Source organism: Marmota flaviventris, chromosome 19, assembly GCF_047511675.1.
Source record: "Marmota flaviventris isolate mMarFla1 chromosome 19, mMarFla1.hap1, whole genome shotgun sequence".
NCBI classification, from domain to species: domain Eukaryota; kingdom Metazoa; phylum Chordata; class Mammalia; order Rodentia; family Sciuridae; genus Marmota; species Marmota flaviventris.
Genome location: NC_092516.1, coordinates 28,312,084 through 28,339,184, shown reverse-complemented (window position 1 = coordinate 28,339,184; position 27,101 = coordinate 28,312,084). Strand labels below are relative to the sequence as shown.

The following is a 27,101-nucleotide window of genomic DNA, read 5'->3' as shown; positions in this document are numbered from 1 at the left end:
ATTTGATGGGAAGGGACACCAAAAGGATTCTATCTGTCAAAGCATCTTTACAAATGCTTAATTTATTTATCTGATATAGGAAAATATACTCGATTTTTATTGAAAAGAAATCTGAAAAAATGTGTGTCACATTTTATATAACATGATCCTGATAAGTGTCGTCCATGTGAGTAATAGCTGAAATAATGTTGTGATATCCGTATATAGCTACTTCATTTGTCACCAGGCTAAATAAATCTAATAATTACACCTTGCTATGTCACCTCCTTTGTAGCTGACAGAACTTAGTTAATAGAATCAAGCCTCTCAACATTGTAGTTTTAGATATTTGTACACTGTTGAATCACAGTGACTAGAAAGTCCAAATCAAGGTGAATAAATTTTAAGGAATGGGAAAATAAATTAACCATAACTTCAAACCCCTCAATATCCGGTAAAGTCATCAGCTTTGGTGGGGGCTCTTTTCCTTTCCAGATTCAAGCTTATGATCCGGAGCTCTGGGTGTGGGGCCGAGATCGCACCCTCATTGCCTAGAAGTCCTGGAACTATGGAGACCTGAGGGGAGGGACAAAACTCTGTATCCCTGGCTTGATGACAGACAGAGTCAGTGATTGTCTATTCAGGATGCTCGAGGATCTAACTTCTTGATCCAGTCCTGTCCACCTCCACCCACAGCCACCCTCTGAAGATGGTGAAATAGCCTGAATCTCCAAGTCAGCTTCATGGTCTCAAACTCCAACCACACAGATGACTCCCTAGAGGTGTGCTGGGTGCTCTGAGGCTACTCAGCCAGACCTGAGAGAGAACCGTTTATCATTCAGAATGTGCTAGAAATCCTTAACCCACAGCAATTGGGCCCACATGTCAGCTCCGATGAATGGTTGATCTTGGTCTAAAGTGAATATCCTTTAGCCATGAATATCTCTCTCCTCCTGAAAATTTCTTTTTACCTCTCCTTAATTCATCTTGGGTCACTTATCCTTTAAGGATACCAAGCATGGAGATGATTTATTTACAGGATTTTCACAGTTTTAGTACATATGATAAATGTTGTTTATTTTGAACTATGTTTATTTTAAATAGTTTTGAGATAGATGTTGTTCAGAAAATTGTTGTTTTTTATTGGTTTTGTGATTAATGTTATCACACGTTTGTGTACATAATTATTTCTCTCAAGATTTTAATCTTTTTATCTATTACTTTTATACCTCAGTAGTATTATCCCATAGTCTTATAAATATAGTTTTTATTTGATGTTCAATCACCATTATTGTGACTACTGAGCTGCCAGTATTTAACTTGCCTTGATATGTTTTCTGTCATTTTAAAATATGTATCATTCGAGAGCACATGTGTTATGTGCTTGTGAAGAGCACAGCACAGTGCATTTGTGAAAAACTGAATAAAGTTGAAAATCTCCTTACCTTAATGATACATATGATCATGTCATTCCAGATTGGTTGTTTGCTGTCAAATGATACTGCTGTTTAAAGTGTTGTTTTTAATTGACCAAATTTGTAACCTGTGGGGGAGAAAACCACCTCAATTATTTTTCATGTAGCAGAACAACAGAGAAGGTTGTAGAGTAAGCGATATTTGCAGATAGGTTTTTAAATTTTCAACTAATTAACAGAGAAGGAATAACAGAAGCAGGCTATCACCATTTTACAACCTCCAATAAAAACCAAATCTCAGTAACAATCATTAGGGCTAATGTCATGGGAGGCAAGCAGACACAGCACAGCTGCTGAGGCAATGCAACAGGAAGCACATCCCCACGATGTCATACGGACAGGAAGTGCACCCTGAATCTGATCAAATCCTTCAGTACCATTTTCAAAGAACTACAAACAACCTAGGTGAGACAGATAATGTTCAATGGCACTATGGATATATATCCAGAAGGGGACAAGTTCTTCAGCACACATGACGTGGTTTCTTCAACAAATACAGAAGAGAGGGGAAAAATCTGTACGTTAAAAGACACAGGTACAGCCGGGCACAGTGGAGCACGTCTATAATCCCAGTGGCTCGGGAGGCTGAGGCAGGTGGATTGCGAGTTCAAAGCCAGCCTCAGCAAAAGTGAGGTGCTAAGCAACTCACTGAGACCTTGTCTCTAAATAAAATACAAAATAGGACTGGGGATGTGGATCAGTTGTCAAGTGCCCTTGAGTTCAGTCCTTGGAACCCATCTCCCTCCAAAAAACGACAGTTGCAAGGCAAATGCACCATATACAATGTAAGAAACTTGTTTTGGATCCTAATACAGACAAACCAATTGTAAAACATTTAGGAGACAGCTGGGGAAATGTGATTCTATTACTAGATATTAAGAAATTATTAAAAAGAATTAAAGCTGGGTGGCTGGGTGCAGTGGAGCATGTGCCTGCAATTCCAGTTACTCAAGAGACTGCAGCTGTAGGATCACAAGTCTGAGACCAGCCTGGTCAACTTGGTGAGACCCCATCTCAAAAAATAAAAAGGGCTGGGGATGTAGCTCAGTAGTAGAGTGCCCCTGGTTCAATCCCCAGTTCACCCCCCAAAACAAAACAAAACAAAACAAAATTACCAAGCCCTTTATCTTTTCTTCTTTTTTTTTTTTTTTTTTTTTTTTAGAGTTTTACAGTTACATGGAAATCAGTTTCAGTTTGTGATCCCCCTTTTCTCAGCCCCTAACCCCTTTATCTTTTACTTATATTAGGGTTATTTACAGATAAAATGATATGCTCTCTCAGATTTGCTTCCAAGTTAACTCAGCTGTGGGGGACGTGGGAAGTAGGGTGAAGGTACATAAAAAGATGAGCCATATGTTGATAGATTATTGTACTGAAGCTAATTAAATAGAAGCTCACACAATGAACTCTCTCTACATGAATTTTTGGGATGAGGTTTCAGGCCCACCTTAAACTCCTAGGCTCAAGTAACCCCCCACTTGCCTCAGCCTCGTGGTAGCTGGGACAACAGGCACATACCACTGCACCAGCTATGCTCCCTACTCTGAGTTTTTAATTTTATTTAAAAAATTGTAGGGGCTGGAGTGTAGCTCAGTGGTAGAGCACTTGCCTACTACATCTAGGCCCTGGGTTCCATCCCTAGCACTGGGAGGGGGGGAAAATAAAGGATCTTTTATCTCTTCACTTTTCTATATTTTCCCAATTTTCTATAATTAGGCACAAGGCCCTTTTTTATTCTCTTATTTTTTATTCTTAATTTGTCTTTTTTTTTTTAACTGTGGTACAATTAAAAAAAATAATCAGGGTGAAAGGTTACAGAGGACAGTCCAATCAGAATAATGAATCAGCAAAGAAAAATACTTTGCAAATTCATAAGAATGTCATTATTTATCCAGATCCATAGAATGTACACGTCCTAGAGACTCCCTAACACAAACTACGGATACTAGGTGACAGAGATGTGACAATGTAGGTTTATCAGAGGTGACAGGTGACAGCTGGGGGTGCTGACAATGGGGGAGGCTTGCAAGTGTGGGGGAGACAGGGACTTTCTGTACCTTTGCTCAATTCAGCTGTGAACCCAAATCTGCTCTAAAAAATAGTCTATTATAAAATGAATCTTGGATTTACATCATTTCAGCTCAGGAGGCTAAAGCGGGAGGATCAAGTTCAAAGTTAGCCTCAGCAATTTAGTGAGGCCCTAAGCAACGTAGTAAGACCCTGTCTCAAAAAAGGGCTGGGGATGTGACTCAGTGGTTAAGCACCTCTGGGTTCAATCCCTGGTTCCCCAAAAAGATAAGTGGACCAGACAGCTTGTGGGCAGCCCCTGTTAAGCGCTGGACAGCATGGCATTACCTTAACAGCCCTCGGGGCGGGGAGAAGGCATAGGCCCGGACTTGGGGGTAGGAGCTCCGGAGCATGATGGCCAACAGGGCAGCTGCTCCTGCGCCCAGGCTGTGCCCCACCACAACCAGCCGGTATTCCTGGAGGACGAAGAGCAGAGTGAGTAACTGCGAACAACAACACACGGCTAATGACAGGGGAAGGAAAGAACGAAACAGGATCTCACGGGAGCGATGCTGAATGCTTGGCTCAGAATCCCATCATTGATGAGTCGTCGGTAAATGTATCTGGCAGCCTGAGCAATGCCCTGAAACAGACAAGCAGGTCAGCACGGCTCACACACAGGACCCCACAGTGTGCACTCACTGCTGACTCCCTAATGACCTCCCCAACGGGACCCGACCCAGTGGTCAGGGGCCCTACTGTTCTCTGCTGCCTTCCTGGCACCTGGGCCAGACCCTGGCATGAAACAGGTGCTCACTACATACATAGTCTATTATAAAATGAATTAAAAAAATAATCAGGACGCCCCAGGTGTGGGAGGCCAACCTTACATGTGACTGAGTCACACTCCCCGGCTGGGTGCTGAGGTGCTCAGTCACAGAAATGTGGCAGAGCTTTCCCCACCCTTCTTGGGTCTGAGGGTCGGTGTCTTGTGCCTGGGTGTGTCTTGCTACAGCCCCATGAGTGAAGCTACGCTCACCTGTTCCTTTGTAATACAACCCCTTGCCCTGTGTTTTTTTTTTTTTTAAAGAGAGAGAGAGAGAGAGAGAGAATTTTTTTAATATTTATTTTTTAGTTTTCGGCGGACACAACATCTTTGTTTGTATGTGGTATTGAGGATCGAACCCGGGCTGCACGCATGCCAGGCGAGCGCACTACTGCTTGAGCCACATCCCCAGCCCCGACCCCTTGCCCTGTTTAGGATAGAATCTTCCATGGAAGTGCCTTGTGTGTGTGTCCCCTTCTCTTATTGTACCTTTGGGTATGGCCTACCCAGATGTCAGTCAACCTGCTGACAGTGGACATCATGAAGATAGACTCAGCCCCCTGAAACCTGACCCCTTGCCTCATTTGAATAGCTTCTCCTCAGCGAGTGCTCTTGCTCTCTCTCTCTTTCTGCGGACCTTTAAGATCAGAGGAGCCATCACAGCGACCCCAAAGAAAAAGGTATTTGTGTCTCTTGTGTGGTTATTTTGCGCAGCCCAGTTAGCCCAGTCCAACTGGAGTGACCCCTGAGCCTTCTAGTCACGAGAACAGAAACCAGCACCCAGGAGCACCCTCCCACGCCTGCACATATACTTCTGCAGCTTCCACTGTGGCTGCCTGGTGCTTTGCTGTGCGGATCTGCTGCAGTTTACTTCAGCCAAGTTCCTGTGGTCGGTCAGATTTTGATCATAAATGACTGACCACTTCTGAACAATGTTAAAGCTTACAATACAGTTATTTTTTAGTTTTATTTTTGGTACTGGGGATTGAACCCAGGGATGCTTAACCACTGAGCCACATCCCCAGTCCTTTTTATTTTTTATTTTGAGATAGGGTCTTGCTAAGCTGCTGAGGCAGGCTGAGACTGGGTCTCAGCCTTCTGAGTCACTGGGATCACAGGTGTGTCATGTCTAGCTACAATACAGTCCTTAACCAATGACACTGAGTATTCCCTGGCTCCACAAAGGCCAAAAAAAAAAAAAGTTCGTCAAAAGTGAGTTCTAGGAAGTTCAGGTTTGGGCTTAACTTCAAAGAATAAATTTTAAAACTTTCTAACAAATACAGCTATTTAGCTATTTTACATCAGAGGCTCCTTGAATTATGCAGTCCCAACAGAGGAGACAACCCCGCTGGCCAGTCCACTTGTGGACAGTTTCTCTGCCAGGCCCCAGACAAGAGGGCCTTGCCCTGTCCTTGTGTGGCTCACAGTCTATGAGGAGGAGGGAAGGGGATCTGTTATAAGATGGGAGACTGATTGTGATCATCTCTACAACAGCTGCAAATACGATTGCGTAATGTGCTAATTCTGCAAGCAGAACACCACACAGGATAGATCAATCGGAAGCTCTGACACTCTGTGCCCTTTCAGACAGGGTTTCCTGACCCCAACTCCAGACTGCCACATGGTTCCCTCTAGGCACTGTTTATCAGGTTCCTACCCTTGGCCAGTTCTGCACACAGAGCCAAAGAGACCGTGGCCCACGGTGGCTGCGGGTGAGCATCCCTGGCACGTGGTAACAAGGGAATGCCGAGATGGCTCCCAGAGGCACGGGGCTGGGCTCTGACCACTGAGGACAGCGGCAGGGCCAAGAGCAGAGAGTAGGCCTGGGGCAGCGGCGCCCCAGCCGGAATATGAACTATACTGGAGATGGCAACTGGTGTGAGGCAGAGGCCTCTGCTTGGGGTCACAGAAAGCCCTTCTCTGAAAAGAGCCCATGAGTTCTGAAGGCCTCCTGGGCTCCCTGAGGTGTTCAAAGTTCTTTACACACACAATAACAGTTAAACTGCAGTCTTTTGTGAATTGATGTACAAAAGGACAGCTAAAGGTTAAAGAAAAAATTCCCACTGGGAGTGTCGCTCCGGGGCAGAGTGCTTGCCCAGCCCGCTTGAGGCCCGGGTTCAGTGCACAGCCCACACTCACACTCATACTCGTCGATTTTAAAGTGATGACTACAGAAGTAGCACCTGTTCATACCAAGGATATAAAAGCAAGTCAAGTCCTTGCCTTCCTCTGACCTTTGGAAGTAAGTCATCCCAACTTTCCCTAAATGTTAACAAACTGCTCTGCAAACGTCATGAGTCATCAGGGAAATGCCAACCAAAACTACAGTGAGATGCCGCTTCACACCCCCCAGGACAGCTATCATCAAAGCCTGCAAATAATAAGTGCTGACGAGGACGCAGAGAAAATGTAAAATGCCGCAGCCACTGTGGAGCTCACTTGTGCTTCCTCACCTTCAAACACAGGATCACCACACAACCCAGCAACTGCGCTCCGAGGTACCAACCCCAAGATTGAAATGAAAGGAGGAACTTGAACAGATGTTTGCATACCCATGTTCACAGCCATACTAGTCACAACAGCCAAAGGTGGACACACCTCAAGTGTCCACGGGCGGGTGAGTGGGTAGACGAAGCGAGCACAGCCGTACGATGCACAATTGTGAAGATTTAAAAAGAATGAAATTTCGATACATTCCACAATGTGGACGGACCCTGAACACTGTACTAAGTGAAAGAAGTCAATTGCAAAAGGGCAAACCTGGACGAATCCACCTACGTGAGGTTCCTAGAACACACAAATCCAAGGAGACTACATAGGACAGAGGTTACCAGGGGCTGCAGAGGGGGCTGTTAGTGTTTAATGCGCACAGAGTTTATGGTGGGGATGATAAAAAATTCTGGGTAGAGGGCTGGGGCTGTAGCTCAGTAGTAGAGCACTTGCGTAGCATGCGTGAGGCACTGGGTTCGATCCTCAGCACCACATAGAAATAAACAAGTAAAATAAAGGCATGCTGTCCATCTACAACTACAAAAAAAAATATTTAAAAAAAAAAATCCTGGGTAGAGATAATGGTGATGGGTACACAGCATTATGCAAACACTTAATGCCACTAAACTGTACATTTACCAATGGTTAAAATTAGTCAGGTGTGGTGGTTCATGCCCCTAACCCTAGCAGCTTGGGAGGCTGAGGCAGGAGGATCACAAGCTGAAAGCCAGCCTCAGCAACTCAGCAAAACCCTTTATAAAAAAATAAAAAGGGCTGGGGATGTGGTTCAGTGGTAAATTGCCTCTGGGTTCAATCCCCAGTACCCAAAATATAAAACAAATGGTTAACATAACAAATATTATGTATATTATTATGTATATTTCACTATCACTAAAGAAATGAAAAAAAATAGAACACTGTAAGCATGGTTTAAAAACCTAAGGCTGTGCTCCGCGCGTGGGGGCTTCTTTGTCCCATCAGGTGGTGCTCCTGTGCCCTACCCCACGGCACAGTGAGAAACGGAGGCCCTGGCTCCTGACACATCCACAGAGAACTTGTGAGATGGTGTGCGGCACTGCCAAGGCGTCCCTGCCTCTGTGGCAGGAGCTCTTTCTCTGCTGCTCTGTATTGCACAAGAGCTTTGTCACCGTGACAGTGGACTTTAATTAAGAGGGAAGGAAAGCCACAGCGTTTCTGGCTCACACGCCCAGTCTGACACTCCAATAACTATGTGGCTTCAGTAAGTTACTCCGCCTCTTTGACCCAGTTTCTAAAACACATATACACATGCCGCCTGTAGGTCTGGTGCGGGGACCGCAACAGTAAGAACTAGCACTTGCTGTGCGCGGCAGCTGGCATGTGGTGACTGTCACTCCATTAGCGCTGACAGAACCTGCGACCCCACTGTACCTTGTGTGCCACACAGTCCTGCACCTCGGCCTCCAGGTGGAGGCTCTCGCTCTCTGCAGACAGATCGGTGAGGATGTCCTATAAAAAAGGCACAGACAGGAGAAGTGTCAGCCTGTGGCGTGCACTCATGTCCTCTGAGGGATAGTGGGTGGCAGGCTCCTGGTCAGATTGCTTAGAAGGGACCCTGGGATGCTTGACCTCAGCAGAAATGCCCACGAGTCAGGCAGGCCCTGAGGCCTTGAGGGCAGCAGCTTGGAACAAGCATGTACCTGAAGGGACTGTGGGTATATCCAAGTCATCCTATACCCAACAGACTGTACAGAGTCCACAGACCCTCAGAGCACAGAGCCTGTACCAGGTTTGTTTTTTTTTATCTTATTTTTTTGGTACCAGAAATTGAACTCAGGGGCACTCAGCCACTGAGCCACTGAGCCACATCCCCAGCCCTATTTTATATTTTATTTAGAGACAGGGTCTCACTGAGATGCTTAGTAACTCCATGTTGCTGAGGCTGGCTTTGAATTTGCGATCCTCCTGCCTCAGCCTCCTGAGCTGCTGGGATTATAGGCAGGTGCCACCATGCCCAGCTGTATCAGGGTTTTGAACAAAGCACTGCTCCTGTCCTGAGGCCCACAGTCAAGAGCTAAACTCTGGCTGCTTGCTGGGATGAGGCTCCACACCTACACTGTACAAAGCCCCTCAGGTGATTTGCATGGGCTTCATACTAAAAGCAGCAGGAAGCATGGGCAGTTTTTGAAAAGGATGGGAAAGGACACACTGGGAAGATGAGAGCCGAGACAGGGATGGAGATGGGACCTTTCCACTGTAAGAAGAGGCCTGGACAGAATGAGGGCCATGGTGCTGGGAACGGAAGACATGGCCAGAGGTCTGGGCTAGAACTTCACACAGAATGGACTGGGCAGTGACCAGAGAAAGCAAGGACAACTCCACTGTTTCTTCAGGAGCAACTGGGGTTGCTGGCAGAATGGACATAAACAGGAAGTCCTGAGGAAGCTCAGGCCTGGGAGGGGGGAGGGTCCTGGGAGACCCAGATGGCCTCGAAGGTGCAAGTATGGGGTGCTGGGAACCAGGTGCGGGCACCCCAGAGTTGGTCCACAGCAGAAGAGGGCTGAGGGCACAAGCTGTGGAGTCTCAGTACATTTTATGGGTCAGCAGATAAGTATGAGGAAGTGAGAGAGAGGAGCAGTCAAGAAGGAACTGGAAAGCACGCGGAGAGGGAAGAAACGCTGCTCTGGGATGGGGAACACGGGAGGGGCCGCTGGGCAGGGGGAGACCAAGGGGGCCTACAGCTGCCTGGGGACTGGCAAGAGGACTGGGCCAGTGAGGAACCGGAAGAGGAACTTGGGAAGCATCATGTGACTTTCAACAGCAAGACTCAGCTAGTCCTCTCTGGCTATGGGCACAGATTTGAGGGGACGGTCCCTTGGGTTTGGGGCCTTGGCCACATATCCAGGCAAGTTTCAGATGGGGAACTAAACAGGTGCTCCTCTCAGAGCCCCCCTAGATGGGGACGAACCTGCTGGCATCTCTGCTCCCAACAATCCCACAGTGTTTTGAAAAGGGAGCATTTCACAATTCTGGATTTGCTTCCTCATTTTCTGTCGGGGCGTTTCCCTGTGGTTTTGCTGTTGCCTAACAATGTTTCCTTCATTTTGAGCGCGGGTGCCTAGCTGATCTGTACTCCCTGCTCCCAGCACAGTCCCCGCCCCCCGTCTAATTTGTCAGGGTCCAGTGTTACCTGGAGAGACATGGTCCCTCTCACAGCGACCACGACAGCCTCCTTCCTGTGATCCAGCGCCACCAAGAAGGGCAGCTCATACACCTGAAGGATGAGAAACAGTGTGAGGCCTACATAATGGAAACATGCAGCTAACAATACAAAGTTAGAACATGTCTGCATCCCTTGCAATTGCCACAAGAAACCTGGAGGAAACACATCCACCTCGTCCTCACCAGCCAGGGCTCCACTTGACACTACACACCAAAGGCCTTCATTAAACACTCAACTGTCATGACCAGCGGTTTTCTTTCTTAGCCTCTCTCACCCCTGCCACTAGGTCAAATCTACTGTGCAGCTCCCTGGTGGGTTCAAGGCTCACTTCACCTCCCTCATCTGGGTCCCGGCACCACTGATTGTTCATTCGATGGATAAATTCAGTCTTGTGCTGAGCAGCTACAGGCCAGCCCTGGAGGCCAGGACCACAGGTGCTAGCCACCAGATTCTCAGGCTGCACTATCCTGTCACCTACTGGAGTCAGGTGAGACAGCATGGTATCTCTGATGAACCCTGGTTGTTCTACCTTGTGTTAAACCTGGGTTTTAAACCTGGATCCATGGACCTGTGTGGGATTCGGGGGTGGGGGGGGTGTCTGTGAACTCCTGAAATAGTACACAAGATTTGGGGTGAGTGTGTGTCTCTGAATTATATAAAGGATAATTCCTAATTCCCATTGGAATCTCAAAGGACTCTAGGATGCAAAATTAGTTAAGAGCCCCTGTTTGATACTGCACCTTGTCATGAAAGCTTATGTGAATGAAGTCTCTGTATTGTAGCCTCGTCGTTTGCAGGATGGAGCTGAAATGGCAGTTGAGCTGATCACCTCCAACCAAGTCATATTCTGTTGTTCTGCTTCTGCAACTAAAAAGAGGGCAAAGAGGTTACTGTGCCAACCTGAACCCTTACCAGGAGTCTGATACGGTCATATTTTCCCAGGAAAAAAGAACTAAAGCTGACAATTTCCAGGACATCCTGGCTAACAGAGAACGGCATGCACGCACTCATTCACCCACTAATTTTGCAGTACTGGGGACTAACCCAGGGGCACTCTACCACTGAGCCACACCCCCAGTTCTTTTTATTTTTTTATTTTGAGACAGAGTCTTGCTAAGTTGCCGAGACTGGCTTTGAACTGGGATTCTCCTTCCTTAGTCACCTTAATCACTGGGATTACAGCTATGTGCCAGCCACCCTGCTCAGCTAAATTCACAATTTAACAGACACATCGGGCTGAACTGCATGAAATTGCTATTTTCCCCCAACTCTGTCCACTGAAAAGCCCAGAAGCAATGACACCCAGGAGGGATAGACACACTTAGATCTTGGTTTCTAAATACAACTGCCCACACTGAGAGCAAGGGGAGCCCCGCAGAAACCATTCCAGGGAAAAAGAAGATGAGTATCTTATGTCAGAAATTTAGGAAGTGCTCACAAAGTGATGGGGACATATCAAAAGGACACAGGAGAGTCTACAGGACCTAGGTGTCTGGGACACTTTGAGCACCAAATAAACAATATATGTATTAGAAAATGATTAGCAATGAATCTTAATCCACAGAGTAAAGTCAAAATCTATATGTAAATATTAATAATACGTAATAAAGAAGGAAAAATTCTTCTTTATAGCAGAATGACAACTAATGCAGAAGAAATGGTGAAAAAAATCATAATTTTGTAATTATTCTAGAAATTACTGATGCACACAAAAATCAATGAATGCCAAAGATACTAGGTGGAAGTTTGGAGAGGAACTAAATATTTAAATGGTCTCAACTGTCTCATTAAAGGAGACTTCTTGTTTCAAATGGAAGGAAAGCACCACTGTCTGTGGCAGAAACTGCCATCAGCACCTGAGCCAAGCGATCAGTGACAACTGCGCCAGGAGTGGGGCAACTGGCCTCATGCACTCCTAACAGGATGCATCAGGAAGGACACAAAGCACAGCATCCCTGCCCAAAGTCCAAAACCCGATCTACCGCAAGGAAACCATCAGACAAACACAAACAGAGGACCCTTCTACAAACTGTCAAAATTTGGAAGACAAGAGAATGACGGAGGAGCGGTTCCGAGCTGAGGGAGACTATGCAGAAGAGCCGGAGCTGCAGATGGTGTGCAGTGGCACAGCACTCGCCTTCCATGCACGAGGGCTGGGTTCTGTACCCAGCATGCAAACAAAAAAGGGAGCTGTGACAACCACAGTGAAAAGTACCATCCCCAGTGGAGGAAAAATCATGAAGAGGGATATTACCGATTGCAAATTAGTTAATAATCAGAGATAAACTTATTAGAGGTCTGTAAAAGAATGTCCTGAGAAAATTCAGGCTGAAGTAATAAAAAAGCATGGAGTAATAAGTAAATCTTGAATGGTTCAGGGAAAAAGAAATATGCCCGTGGAAAGAGGCTGACAGAGTACACATGGGATGAGTCGGAACTGGTGGCTCCAGATAAAGGACTGAGGGATGTCTTTGGTCACCTTTGTTGCTTTTTTTTTTCCTTCAATACCAGAGATCAAACCCACCAGGGATGCTCTGCCACAAAGATATATCCCCAGCCCTCCCCTTTTTACTTTGAGACAAGGTCTATGTTAAGTTGCCTAGGCTGGCCTTGAACTCAATCCTACCACAGCCTCCTGAGTGGCTGAGATTCTAAGGTGTGTGCCACCATGCTCAACTTGAAAACTTCTGATTTCAAAATAAAACTTTATTTTTTTTTTTAAAAGGACAAATGTGGACATGGAAGCCTCACCGCAAGCCAACCTACCAGTCACCTCCAATCTTGCACAGTCCTGTAAATGGGTTTCTATAAATGTAGAGAGGCCACCCATAGGCAGCTGCTGCAAACTGCATATAATGATGGCAATTTTCTAATTCTACATCCAAATCAGCTTCCTGTAAGAGAAGGGAAAAAAAAAAAAGCTTTCATTTAGAGGAACTCATTACAGGGAGGATGAACACACTAAGATCTTAAAACTGAGAACTCTAATTCCTGATTCTTCCCGCTCTTTCCTCACTGACCAGAACTCTCAGAGAACGTCTGCAGGGAAAATCAATCCTTAAATACAGATTAGATGGACCCAAAAACGCAGGGAGTACGGAGGGAGCTAACATCAAAAAGACCGAGGATTCTTCTGACTCCTGCCTGGAGACATTAGCAAGGTTCTCACTGCAAGAGGTACTGCCAAGAAATGGGTGTTTCAGCAAGGAGCAGGGAAACACAAGTAGTCTGTTTGCAGTTTTCACTTTTGAAAGCATAAAAAACTATGGCAGATGGGGCTAGGGCTCAGCAGTAGCGCACTTGCCTGGCATGTGTGAGGCACTGGGTTTGATTCTCAGCACCACATATAAATAAATGAAGGTCTATCAGGGAAGCTAGCCAATCCCTAAAAAACAAATGTCAAATGTCTTCTTTGATATAAGGAGAGTAACTAAGAACAGAGTAGGGTCGAAGAGCATGAGAAGAAGATTAACATTAAACAGGGATGAGAGGTGGGAGGGAAAGGGAGAGAGAAGGGAAAATGCATGGAAATGGAAGGAGACCCTCAGAGGTATACAAAAGTACATACAAGAGGAAGTGAGGGGAAGGGGAAAAATAATACAAGGGGGACAAACGAATGTCAGTAAAGGGGGCAGAGAGAGAAGAGGGGAGGGGAGGGGAGGGGAGGGGAGGGGAGGGGAGGGGAGGGGAGGGGAGGGGGGATAGTAGAGGATAGGAAAGACAGCAGAATACAACAGACACTAGTATGGCAATATGTAAATCAATGGATGTGTAACTGATGTGATTCTGCAATCTGTATATGGGGTAAATATGGGAGCTCATAACCCACTTGAATCAAATTGTGAAATATGATATATCAAGAACTATGTAATGTTTTGAACAGCCAACAATAAAAAATTTAAAAAAAAAAAAAAAAATGTAGGAGCAAACAAAAAAAAAAAAAAAAAAAAAAATTAGGCATAAAACCACTATATGATCCAATTATATTACTCCTTACTATTTATCCTAAAGAGTTAAAGTCATCATGCTACAATGATACATGCATACCCGTGTTTATAGAAGCACAATTCACAATAGCCAAACTATAGAACAAGCCATACCCAAACTGGGTATCCATCAACAGATAAACAGATAAAGAAAATATGGTATATAAACACAATCCATTTTTATTCAGAAATAAAGAAAAATGAAATTATGTTATTTGTAGGAAAAAATGGATGAAACTTGAGACAATTATGTTAAGCAAAATAAGCCAAACTCAGAAAGTCAAGAATCAAATGTTTTCTCTCATACATGAACTGAGATTTCATCTCATGCCAATTAGAATGGCAGTCATCAAGAATACAATCGTAACTGCAAAACAGGATAGAGAGAAAAGGGATGCTTTTACAGTGTTGATGGGATTGTTAAAAAAAAAGCAAAAGAAAGGTTGGGGTAGGGAGTGTCTTTTGAAAATCAAAGGGTGTAAATAGAAGAAAGGGCTGGGGAGGGAGGTGCTAGGGAGTTATATTGACCAAATTATATTGTTATATTGTGTGCACGAACAAATATGTAAGAAATCTCACCTTTATGTACAACTATAATGCACCAATAAAAAGGGGTGGGGGGAGAAAAAATACCAGAAAGAAGACCAAAAGAAAAACAGTCCTCTTTTCCAAGACCTTTGTAAGAAAGGAAAGTAAAACTATAACACTCATTTTCTCTTCTAAAAAAAAATGATAGGAACTTACTTAGTTTAGCAGTATAAACTAAAGGAAAGGAAAAAGAAATATAAATGTAAATAGAGATAGGTGAATAGATAGACATACAGATATAAAACCTTTGCCTCAGCCATTCTACTTTAAGAATTTATGTCAACGAAGTAATCAGAAATGTGGACCAAGATTCATGTGTATGTTTATTGCAGCTTTATACACAAAAGATATATATGAGATACATTTAAAGTTAATAAAAACAATAGTCAATCAAGTCAGTTATGGTATATCTCTTGAATACAGCACCCTATAATTATTTTTAAAATATTTAATGCTACTGAAACTTGTCATTAATAAGTTGTTAGTATATGGTGCAAAGATTCATACACTGTGTTTAAAATAGCTATATACACAATAAAAATGATTTGGATGTATTCATATCAAAATACCAATAGTAGTCATCTCTGCATGTAACATTGTGGATCTACTTGTTTTTCTTTTTTGTTTTCTCTATGTTCCTATTTCTTAATAATAAACATTTATTGATTTTATGATAGAAAAAGTTATTAAAAATAAAATGCTTACCAAAATAAAAAAAAAAAAAAAAAATTAAAAAAATCTATGGCAGAAAACCACCATAAAGCAAATATGAACTATTTCTGCCCCTCAGAGAAGAAAGCAAGCACACCCCAGGAGGTAGGAACCAGGCTCAAGTCCCACCCTAGAAGGAATTTTTCTGGTACACAGAATCCAACAGTGAGTTTCCTAAAACAGAGGGCCTTGAAAACATGATGGATGGTAAATTGGCTGAGAATGGGCTCCCACCTCCTGGACTCCAGATGAGGAGCTGCCTCACAGACAGGTGATAAAGTACAAGCAGAAGCCACAAACTGGATTCAACTGCTATTGAAATTGCTTGTGGCTAATTGTGTATCTTTGAAGATCAACACAGAGGTGTGAATGTCAAAACTGTCAATCCAACAGAAATTCAGGGTTACCTGGGAGTCCCCTGGGGAGTGGCTGATCACCTCACTAGGCTCCTGGCTGTTGCTCACATTGTCCTGTTGCTGGTGGAGAAGGGCGAGACCCGCCGCGATGTCGCTGGGCACCAGATCTGTGTCCTGGGAAAGAAATCAAAATGGCCTGTCATTAAAACCCAGCAGGAACTACCCAGTAACTCCTTAAAATTCATTTTACACCGTTCACAGGCACATGTGGACACACATAGATATAATGACATGTACAAGTCACTGAAGAAGCAATTTCCTTGTAGGACTCTCTATATATGTGAGTTTAATATTTTTTCATATCTGGTTCTCAGACAAACCTACGATTAATCGTTTTAAAACTTCCACTTCAAGTGACTTAACTATTTATAGTCTATTTTAAATCTTTTATAAAGTCGAGGAGTAAATGGGTAAATCCTCCACCATTTTAGTAATGCACAATTTGAACCCAAGTTTATACCATCATTTCAAGTTGGTGTGAAAGTTTTTTTAAAAAGTATTTTTTTAGTTGTAAATGGACACAATATCTTTATTTTATGTATTTATTTTAATGTGGTGCTGAGGATCAATCCTAGTGCCTCATGCATGCGAGGCAAGTGCTCTACCACTGAGCCACAACCCCAGCCCCGCTGTGAAAGTTTTGTTAAAACACAGTCTACAGCAGAGATTTACGAGGCTGAATGTATGCTTACTGGGTGCAGCATACAGTAAAAGAAACCCCAAACAAGAAAAGCAACAGAGCTGTCCTCTGGAGTCTGACCTTAACCCTTACCCTTTTTCTTCAGGACAGATATGGAGGAGCAGAAGTCCTCTACCAACAGCAGGCACTTCTAGCACACAAGAAAGGACCATGTACTGGTCACTGGGCCTCTGGGTCATCAGTTCTGCCTATGATGAAGAATAAGAAATCCTGAGAATATCCAGCTTCTCTTCTTCCTCCTTCTAAATATCTTTAGATATTGGTTGAAGCACTCCTTCAAGATTCAGGGGAACACCCTTCTCTAATCCCCTTGAGGCTGCTGTGGCCTGGTGTCAGGCTCTGGGGCCAGCCCTGAATAGTACAAAGTCGGGTACCACTGAGAAGCGAGAGAGAGAGACAGGAAGGTATGGAGGATGTCGACACTTTTCCTCCTTACTTGGTCTCAATACAGAAAATAACAGCAGTTTATCAGAGAACATTACATGAAAAGACAAAATCACACACCAAATACGAAAGAAAAACAAATATTTTCAAATCAGTAGAAGGCTCTAGAATGACATTCTTTTGTACCGCAACACTTCAAGCTTTCTTTCAAAAGTAGAGTAGTCTATCATTTCTATCATGGTATGAAGTGGTAAGAAATCACAGGTATTACCCTGGATGCATGACTCTGCCTATGCAGGTAGGTATCCACTGAGTCAGCTGGACAGAGGATGTATAAGACGACAACTAGAAAATCATTCTCGAAATGTACAGCTTCCTTATTTAGTTCCTTAAAAATGAATTCAAGATCTTGACAGTATAAACTGGGCACAGTGACACACACCTGTAATCACAGCTATTCAGGAAGCCGAGGCAGAAGGATCAAAAGTTCGAGGATAGACTTGGCAACTTAGTGACACCCTGCCTCAAACATAAAATAAAGAGGGCTGGGGATATGGCTCAGTGGTAGAGCACTTTCCTAGTGTGTGTGAGGCCCTGGGTTCCATCTGCAGTATTGGGAAAAAACCCTCAACAATGCAATGAACAGGTGTCAATGACAGGACGCACCTGACCAGTGAGATAGGGTCTGAGAAAGCCTGGCCCCTGCAGTTAATGGCTCCCCAGAGCATTCATCCCAGACACAGTGTCTGCCCCCAGCCCCATGCCCAAAGGTTCCAGGTTCTCAAATGCCACTTTGGAAGACTAGGGGGCTCAGCTCAAGATGCAGTGCGCTCATCTTCACAGAGAAGCATTTACTGAAACAGAAGAAAGAGACCAAACCATATCCCTTCAGCTTACTGAAAAGTAGGTTGAGAAAAGCTCTGCCGTACTCGAAAAAGCAACTCGAGTATGGTCGTCTTTCCCAATGCAACAGCACAAGAACTTGATTCTGGTTTCCCACACGCTTGTAGCTGCTGTCTTGAGGCCATTAAGTAACTGGCTTGAATCATTACTATCCAGGTGACTGGGACCAGCCGAGGAATATGGGGCCATTTTCCCCCCCCAGTGGGTCAAAGACAATGATAATGGTGACCACCGTGGCGGCGATGATGATCCAACTGCAAAACAGAGAGTGGAAAAGGCTCAGTGACGGTGGGCCCCACCTCCAGATGGCTCAGCCCCTGCATCTCTACAGAGGTGCTCCTTCCTGAGGAGGATGTGGATTTTCCAGATCCTGACTGAGGCGAGCAACTCAGTTCTTCAAGAAAGTTCCTCATTGCTAACCCAGGCCCCATAAAGATTAGAGTAGTAAAAATAAAGAAACAAAGGAAACAGAACTATTTGGTGGGCAGAGCTGCAGTATGAACACAGAAGCAGCTGGAACTAGCTCTTCACAGCACTACCTTTATCAAAAGAATTTCCATATAGTGCGCTACCCCATAGTTCCTTTGTTCATGTGTTTACATATTTCTAGGTTGCCCCACCGAGCGCGGGCGCCCCAGAGTTCATGGACTGTGCTGCTGGGAAGATGCATATCAGTGAGGAAACTCTGCTGCCCCCTGGTGGTATGGCTGAGGAAAGGCAGCAACAGCAGGAACCCATTACTCAGAACAGGAGGAGATGGAATTAGATCATCTCTCAATTTTTAGCTTAGAATATTTGAAACCATATTATAAACATTACTACAGTATTATTCCCTGATGCCATTCCTGTCACTCTATTTTTTCTCATCCTACTTTTAGTTTTGGTCATCTATAGTCTTCCTTTTTAGAAGAGAGGGAATGCAGAAAAATGAGAACCTGTAAGAAATAAAACATCAACAAATATATAAGGGAAAACAAATTATTTCTCATGTACAAACCAGTGTCTCTTAAGTTTCCATGAGTCACTCAATCTGATTCTAATTCTGCTAGGAAGCCACTGGACACTGGGCTACCTGTCCTGTTTCTCAGAAAGACTTGTTCACCTGCCTCCCAAAAGCATCTGTGATGAGGAAAAAACTAAAAGAGAAGACAGAAGGCCTCACCTGACAACGACGGTTGCTACGATGCCATTCACAACAGTCCTGTCACACTGGACGCCCTCTGTTACCCAGGCGGCCCCCAGAGAAGCCCAGACCATCTCCGGCAAAAAGAGCGCTAAGCGGATGTACAGCAGCTTAGACATCGACTTCCGTGGTCCAGGGTTACAAATGGTTCCTGAAATATAGAAAATAACCAACAGCTCACTTACCTCTTCAGAGAAGAGCTTCCCTTCCACATAAGTACAGCTAAGGGGGCACACATCTGTGCACACCCACACCCGTCTTGGTAAGCATTGCCTTCACCGGAGAGCAGCTGACAAGGTGAAGCCTGACTCACAACAAAAAGCCTGATTCAGGGGCTGGGGATGTGGCTCAAGCGGTAGCGCGCTTGCCTGGCATGCGCGAGGTTCTGGGTTCGATCCTCAGCACCACATACAAATAAAATGAAGATTTGTGTCCGCCGAAAACTAAAAAATAAATAAATATTTAAAAAAAAAAAAAAAAAAGCCTGATTCATTTCTCAGCTTCAATGGGGGTTAAAGCTCTAACTGGGGTGAACACATAATCACTGCCTAAATGGAGAGAATTCTGAGAGCAAAAGGGGACACTGTTAATAATCAGGCTGGGGCAACAGGCACGCCATAGGGCTGTCCCAGACCAGCAGGATACAGTCCTTCAGGTTCTTTTTATGTTTTGCTTTAATTTGGTCCAGGGGATTGATCCCAGAGGTGCTTTACCACTGAGCTACCTCCCCAGCACTTTTTATTTTTTGAGACAGGGTCTTGCTAAGTTACTTAGGGCCTCACTAAGTTGCTGAGGCTGACCTCAAACTTGAAATTCTCAAGGATTACAGGTGTGCTTCCCTGGTGCATTGCCCAGGTTCTGATAGTCAGAAAAACAAACTCCACACTCACAGAAAATTGTGCTGTCCAAAGCACCATTCTAAACCCTGTATGTCTGTTATTCTTTAATCTTCATGAACTGTGATTCAGTCATTATACCATTTTACAGATGAGGAAACAGACTCAGATGGAGTAAGAAGTACTTTCTGAAATATAATCTGGGTATGTAAGACGGGGGACGGGGGTTCTTTGACTTGTGGTCCTCACTTTGGGGAAGTGATCTACTCTTTTTTGTTAGTGCTAAAGATGGAAGCCAAGGTCTTTCCCATGCTGAGCAGGAGCTCTACCACTGAACTATACTCCTGTTCCCGGAAGTAAAAAGTCTGATGTGTGGGACCCCTTGAGGAGGGCTGATATTGAGACATGACATTTTTATTGTATTTGTAAAACAAATCCAAGTATCAGTAGAGGTCTTCAGTAGAGGTTCCCGAAATACAGAAAATAACCAACGGCTCACTTCCCTCCTCAGAGAAGAGCTTCCCTTCCACTTAAGTACAGCTAATGGGGCACACATCTGTGCACACATGCTAGGCAAGTGCTCTACCACTTTGTGTTTAAATTCTTCATGTAAAACATCAACTCCTTTTGGGAAAAAGTGGGGATACACTTATCTAAGTAACATAAAAATACCAAATGATTAAAACAAAAACAATATTGAAAAAAATCTTAGATCTAAGATCTAAAGAATGACATGGTAAAGAAATAGTCTTTAAATTTCAAAAATTATCCTCTGTTAGAATTAGAGTCTCGCTTAAAAATATTAGGCAATCTCTGGACTCATTTGTGGCACAAAGACAAATTTTATAAAATAATTGTTTCTAATAGTTCTCTCTCTCTGAGGGACAGATAAAGGAGCAGATCTGTAAAAACAGTTCCACATAACTGACCCTCCTAGAGAAACAGAAAACAGTACCCTGACACTGCCTCCAGGGGAGCTGGGACCCTCAACAAGAACATGTCTTAACACCTTACATCCCAACGCTATCTGAAACACCAACAGTGACAACAGCTACAAATGCTGCATTAAAGAAATACACACATAGACGAGGAAGCAAAATGGAGTGCTTCAGATCAAGGTTCCAGAAAAGACATGAGACACTGAAGGTGCCTTTCCATAGTTACACCTGCCTGAGAGGAAAGTGAATGTGCAAATAAAGATAGAGTCTTCCCAGTCTCACTCTCTTTTTTAAAAAATATTTTTCTCAGTTGTAATGGACCTTTCTTTTACTTATTTATATGTGGTGCTGAGAACTGAACCCAGTGCCTCACTACATGCTAGGCAAGTGCTCTACCACTGAGCCACAGCCCAGCCCTAACCAAAGCCTCTTATAGTAGATACGAAGTTAAACTAGTACATCCACACCTTGCAATACTGCTCAGCAATAAAAAGATAAACCAACAAGGCGTGGTGGCACACACCTGCAATCTCAGCCACCCAAGAGGCTGAGGCAAGAGGATCCCAAGTTCAAGGCCAGCCTCAGTAACTTAGTGAGACCTGTCTCAAAATAAAGAATTAAAAAAGGGCCGGGAACACAGCTCAGTGGTAGGGTCCCTGTATTCAACTGCCAGTGCCACTGAAGAAAAAAAAAATAACTACAATAACAGTGATTGCTCCCAACAAAGCTATGTATTTACAACCAAGAAAAAGAGGATCAGTCTCTTGGATAAGGATGACTCAATTATTTTGCTCCAAATACTCCCTCTACAACGTGTGATATTTCAGAGAATATCAGTGTAAAGCTAAATACATATTGTCTTTCTGCTCAAATGACAGATTAATTACTAAGACTTGACTAATAAAACAAAAGGGGCAATGGAAGTTATCCTTGTACCAAGAATTAAAGTTACCAATGTGTTAATTATTTTAAAATAGACCTGAAATTAAAATATGTAAAGACAAACAAACAACAACCCCCCCCACACACACACACACAAATACACACACCTCACTGAATCAGTACAGAGTAAAAAGTTCAAATAGGTCAAGTTGATAAAAACTCAATTTTAGGGTTGAGGTGTAGCTCAGTGGTAGAAAACTTGTCTAGCAGCATAATGCCCAGGGATCCACCCCTAGTCCACAAAATAATGGTGATGATGATGATAATAAAAGTAAATTTTAAGCATTCCTCCCACCCCGGAACCCCAGTCCTCAGTTCCCCTCCCTAGAAGTAAGCCAGTAGCTGTGTCTCCTTCAGGGAGAGTCTGCACATAAACAAACACATATTACATTCTGTGGAAAAGAGCAGCAAACAACATACAATGTCTTGTACCTTAGCCCACATGAAATCACCCTTTACTGTTCACAACTTATTTTCTCTTTCTTTTTCCCCCCACCATTGTGCAACCTGCTTCAGTGCCAGCAGCCTAAGGGCAGAGGTCAGCAGTGGTTCTGGGCTCGTCTGCCCTGGGCTAGGCACTATCAGAGGTCCAAGGGAAGGGGCCTGCCACAAATCCAAATCCAGGAATCACTTTCTCATGTAAAGGAGCACAGCAGACCATGACAAGGATGAAGTACAGTTCATCTAATCAGTGACCTTTGGATACACATAGTATTATATGATGTTTTATTTCTAGGAACAGCATCTCAATGACGATCCCTACAAGTGCACCTTTGCACAAGTCAAATATATAGGAAAAAAATAGATACACACACTCTTATTGCCATATTGGTCTCCCAAAGGACTCAACTAATTTACCTTCTCACCAACAAATGAGCTGCCTGAGGGCTGAGGATGTTGCGCATGGCAGAGGGCTCACCTGGCACGCTGAGGCCTTGAGTTCCACCCCAGCACTGAAAACAAAAAAAGCTGCCTATTTCTACTCAGCATCACCATGCAAGGTTCTAAGGGACTTTATTTTGTGATTGAGGCTAAATATTTTATACGTTTGAATTTGCTTTCTCTACTGCTCATGCTGTCTGCCTCTGTTTCTATTACCTGTGGGTTCCCTTCCTAGTCACTGTAGAAATCCTTATATACTGAGGAGTCTCTGTCTTTGTCTCAGGTGTTACAATTGCCTTTTTCCATTTGTCCTTTTTTTTTTTTTTTTAAGCCTTTTCTATGATATTCATCACTGAAATTTCTATAATGTTTTTAATGACATTCAATACTAATTACTTGTAATAATTTGGTAATTTTAAAAAAATTTTTTTGGTACTGAAAACTGAACCCAGAGATACTTTACCACTGAGCTACATCCCCAGCCCCTTTTAAAAATTTTTTTATTTTCGGCCAGGCATGTGGTGCATGTCTGTAATACCAGCAGCTTGGGAGGCTAAGGCAGGAGGCTTGCAAATTCAAAGCCAGCCTCAGCAACTTAGCAAGGCCCTACACAACTTAGTGAAACCTAAGTTGAGGAGGCTGGCCTCAAACTTGTGATAATCCTGCCTAAGCTTCCCAAGCCACAAGGATTATAGGCCTGTGCTACCACACCTGGCTACAAATTGGATATTAAATTGGCAAGTTCTTATAAGATATTGCTTTTAGTTTATCTGGGATACCTCTAGAAACAAGTAACAGAAAAATCTAACTCAAACTGGTTTAAAGGCAGGAAGAACCTGTGCAGACTCAAAGGACAGGTCCTGAGAGGCAGATGGGAATCAGGCTTCTCACTGGGCTGCCTCCTCAGTGTGTGGGTAGAGAAGCAGCACCACCCAGAACAGCCATGATGATCTCTCCTACAGAAGCAAGGAAGCACTTCCCTAGAAACTTCCAGCACATGCTCCTGACTTTCAGTGGCCCACACTGGGTCCCACATCCACTCCTGAACCAATCACCCACATGTGAAGACCACCCTGAGCCGGGCTTACACCAGCTTCTCTCACACTGTTGGAATGTGAGGGGTGGGGATGGACTAAACAAAGCCAGGCTAGGTTAGGGGAGGTGGTGGGGCAGGCAACCCACAACTACAGTATGACCTGCAGAGGATTCCTGGGCTCTGACCAGGGGTGTGATGGTACAGGCATCATGGGAGCATTTAGGAGGAATGAATAGGGGCACCCACCACAGAAATGCAAACGTGTCCTGATACCACCAAAAACAGTAGAAAAACATTTAAGAGGAAAGGGAGTTCACACTTAACTGTTCCAAATCTGAACCTCCCATAATAGTTAGAAACTCAGTGGTTCAAATGGAATGTGACTTGACAAAAAGGGCATATGAATTAGAAAACGCTATGTCTAAAATGACACCTGTCCAAATACTTTATCTTTCAGAAAATCGGCCTTGACTGGGAATTGTCACTGCACTGTCACTGCACTGGGAAGTGCCATGCTGTACACATTCAGTTCCTCCTTTCAGCATTTGTACCAATAAAACTCAGACTAGAGATCAACAGAGACCACAAAACGGGGACCTTCTTCAATCCAGACCCAACAGATCCACCGTTTTACTAAATATTGAAATACACAGAGCTCTGTTTTCTATATATTCCCATCGTAAATGAGTGCATGCTCTGCTTCTTAGTGATCTGGAGCCCTAAGATCTTTTTCTTATGAAACACTTTACTAACACCTGTTTCAGCTGGTCATTCCTAACTGTCAGGACCTGCACTCTATCACCCACTGTATAACTGTCCTTCCAGTTGGCCATCCACAACTGGACATATCTCACTGGTAGACTATAAGTTTAGCACATGCAAGGGCCTGGGGTCAATCCCCAGCATCCAAAAGAAAAAAAAAAAAAGGATAATCTTTATATAATAATAATTTATAAAAGGATAATCTTTATATAATAATAACATAATCTTTATAAAGGATAATATATTTTTAGAGTAGACAATTTTCCAAAACTGATATATAAAAATAGCCAGTAAGCACATGAAAGGATGGTCAACACCATTAGTCATCAAAAAATGTAAATCAAAACCATGAAATACCATTTCCTGCTCACTAGGATGCCTATAATCAGAAAGTCTGATAATAATGTGTTAGTGAGGACAGGAAATTAGAATGCTTATACACACTGATGTGAAAGCAAAAGGTGCAGCTACTCAGAAGTCTGGCAGAAGTCATGCCAAAAGTTTAAACTTAGAGTTACTACTTGACCCAGCAACTCCACTCCTAGGTACACATCTGAGAGAAATGAAAAGACACATCTACACAAAAACCTGCAAGCAAATGTTCAAAGTAGCATTATCTGTAGTAGCCCCCAATGGAAACCCAATGTTCGCCAACCGTTGAGTGAGTAAAATGTGGTCTATCCTTCAATGTAACCTTATTCAGCCATAAGAAGGAATGGAGTACTGAACGTGAATAACATGAATGAACCTTGAAAACATTATGCCAAGAAGCCAGACCAAAAGGCCAATTAAGGACAATTCTACTTCTGTGATGTCCAGAACAGGCACATCTATGGAGACAGAATGTAGACTAGTGGATGCCCAAGGCTGGGTGAACTTGGGGGAAATAAGTGACTATTAATGGGTACATCTTTTGGAGATGATAAAAATATTCTGAGGTTGATTGTGGTGATAGTTGCACAATTCTTGTGCACTTTAAATGGGTGAGTTGCAGAGTATGCAAATTTCATTTCAATAAGGTTATTTAAATAAAAAAGAATAGGTAACAAATAGGAAACTACTACCTTTCATGCTGACACACACACGATGGCCGAAACAGTACATATAACAACCGCCAGAAGGACCATGAGGACGATCAAGTAACTGCTGAGAAGAACTCCTCCAGCACAGTCTAGCTTCCTTCTGTGCATGACATACAAGGTCAGAACGCCAATCCACCTGTCCAGAAACAGGGAGGGTCAGAATTGGAATCCAAGGAGCAGCTTTGTAAAACATGATTCAAAGAAGTAAAGAAAGTTAATATTTTTCAAAACAAGGCTGACTGTGAAATACAATTTTCATCAATAAAAGATCAAGCAAGCCAATGAAAGAGCATGGCTTTCTATACTTTCCATGCTTATACCATTGTTCTTATTCTGTGCATGCTATAATCCATTTAAAGTCACAAATAAGCAAATATAATGTGAGCTGCTGGTGGAAATATGCAACTGGTAAGCCAAAAATTATGTTTGCTAAATTACTAAGGAGAATTTGTACATTGGTGGTTTAACAACAAGCACACTATAATCTGCAGTGTGTAATTCAAAACCAAGAGGGAAGGAACTAAACAGAAATGCAAAGATGTTCATGCTAAGCACAGATAAGACAGGAAAGGAGAAGTCCTGTGGCCCTGTGACTACAATTTTGTAATTCAGTGCAGAACAATGAAAGACAGCACTGAACACCACAAAGTAATAATGACCCTGACCTATCCCTAGAGGTATTTTAGCAGAAGGCTGCGCAACACTTGGCAAGATTGCCTTATTACATAGATTCAAGCCCAGATCTTTAAGAAGTAGAACTTGGGGGCTGGGGATTGACCTCAGTGGTAGAGTGCTCGTGTGAGACCCTGGATTTGAGGCCCTGGGTTTGAGTCCCGGGACCACCTGGAGGAATTAAAAAAGAAAAAAGAAAAGAAAGAGGAAGGGGTACTGGACTAGATAACTGCTTTCTTCAGTTTTGCGAAATCAGGCCTTCATGTCTAGAAATAACAGGGAAATGACTTCAGAAAACCTGGCCCTGAAAACTAGAAAGTTCCTGGGAAGTAGCTCATAACTCTTGTTTTCAAATTCCTTGAGAATCTACTGTTTGAGAACGATGGTATTACTCCTTGCCCACACCCTTTGCGAACTGACTTCATGCACCAGTGTCGCTTCCCATTGGTTCCACACTCCGAAAGACAACACTTGAGGAGTCTTTCTGCCACCACCGGCTCAAGAATGCAACGAAGGGCATTATTTTCCAACTTTCGTCTTGCAGGGGCAGGAGTTTTGCTCTCCCACGCGGAGTAAGGGAATGAAGCAAGTGCACCCGGCTCGAGAAGGAGAGCTCGAGGCAATGGTATTTGGTCTGCAACGAGGACCCCGCTCCCGTGTGCCAGGTCTCAGCGTTGCAACCGGGCGCTGCTCGTGCCCTGTAGCGCCGACGTCCTGGCCGCGCACCTGACCCCGACACCGCCTCCCCTGTCCCGGCCTCTGCGGTCAGCAGGCTGGTACTTTTGTCACTGTCTCCAGGGACAGCGCGCCCCCAGCTCCTCCTCGGCGCGGTACAGTCGCCCGCAGAGCGGCCGCCCTTACCACAGCACTCGCAGGAACAGCTCGAAGAACCCAGGGAAAACCAAGTCGTCACTGGCGATGGCCCAGCGCCGACCGAAAAGCACGATGCCCGGCATGGCGCAGGCCCGGCATGGCGCAGGCCCAGCAGCACACCGAGCAGCTCCAAACCTTCCGGACTCCGCGGGCGAACCGACCCGCGACTCCGCGCAGGCGCCCACGAGGGCGAGGCCTTGCGCAAGCTCGCTCCGACCCGAGACGCAC

The 27,101-nt window shown here is 44.0% G+C and overlaps 1 protein-coding gene, 1 long non-coding RNA gene and 1 other non-coding gene across 3 annotated transcripts; 1 reads left to right on the top strand and 2 right to left on the bottom strand.

Annotated features, from left to right (window-relative positions):
* Positions 1-1,424: 1,424 nt before the first annotated feature.
* LOC139702883 (diacylglycerol lipase-beta-like) lies at positions 1,425-27,028 on the bottom strand. The gene is given in 13 exon segments (XM_071605430.1): positions 1,425-1,522; positions 3,810-3,937; positions 4,024-4,104; positions 8,188-8,265; positions 9,947-10,030; positions 10,720-10,846; positions 12,746-12,873; positions 15,672-15,794; positions 17,662-17,865; positions 17,867-17,921; positions 18,830-19,072; positions 25,315-25,464; positions 26,862-27,028. Coding segments are annotated over 13 exon segments (1,548 nt in total). The 5' UTR covers positions 26,957-27,028; the 3' UTR covers positions 1,425-1,470.
* Positions 19,337-24,138, top strand: LOC114078706 (uncharacterized). The gene is made up of 2 exons (XR_003580386.2): positions 19,337-19,890; positions 23,942-24,138. It is a non-coding gene; the product is annotated as an uncharacterized lncRNA (long non-coding RNA).
* LOC139702987 (small nucleolar RNA SNORA42/SNORA80 family) lies at positions 22,063-22,192 on the bottom strand. The gene has a single exon (XR_011705542.1). It is a non-coding gene; the product is annotated as a small nucleolar RNA SNORA42/SNORA80 family (small nucleolar RNA).
* Positions 27,029-27,101: the final 73 nt, after the last annotated feature.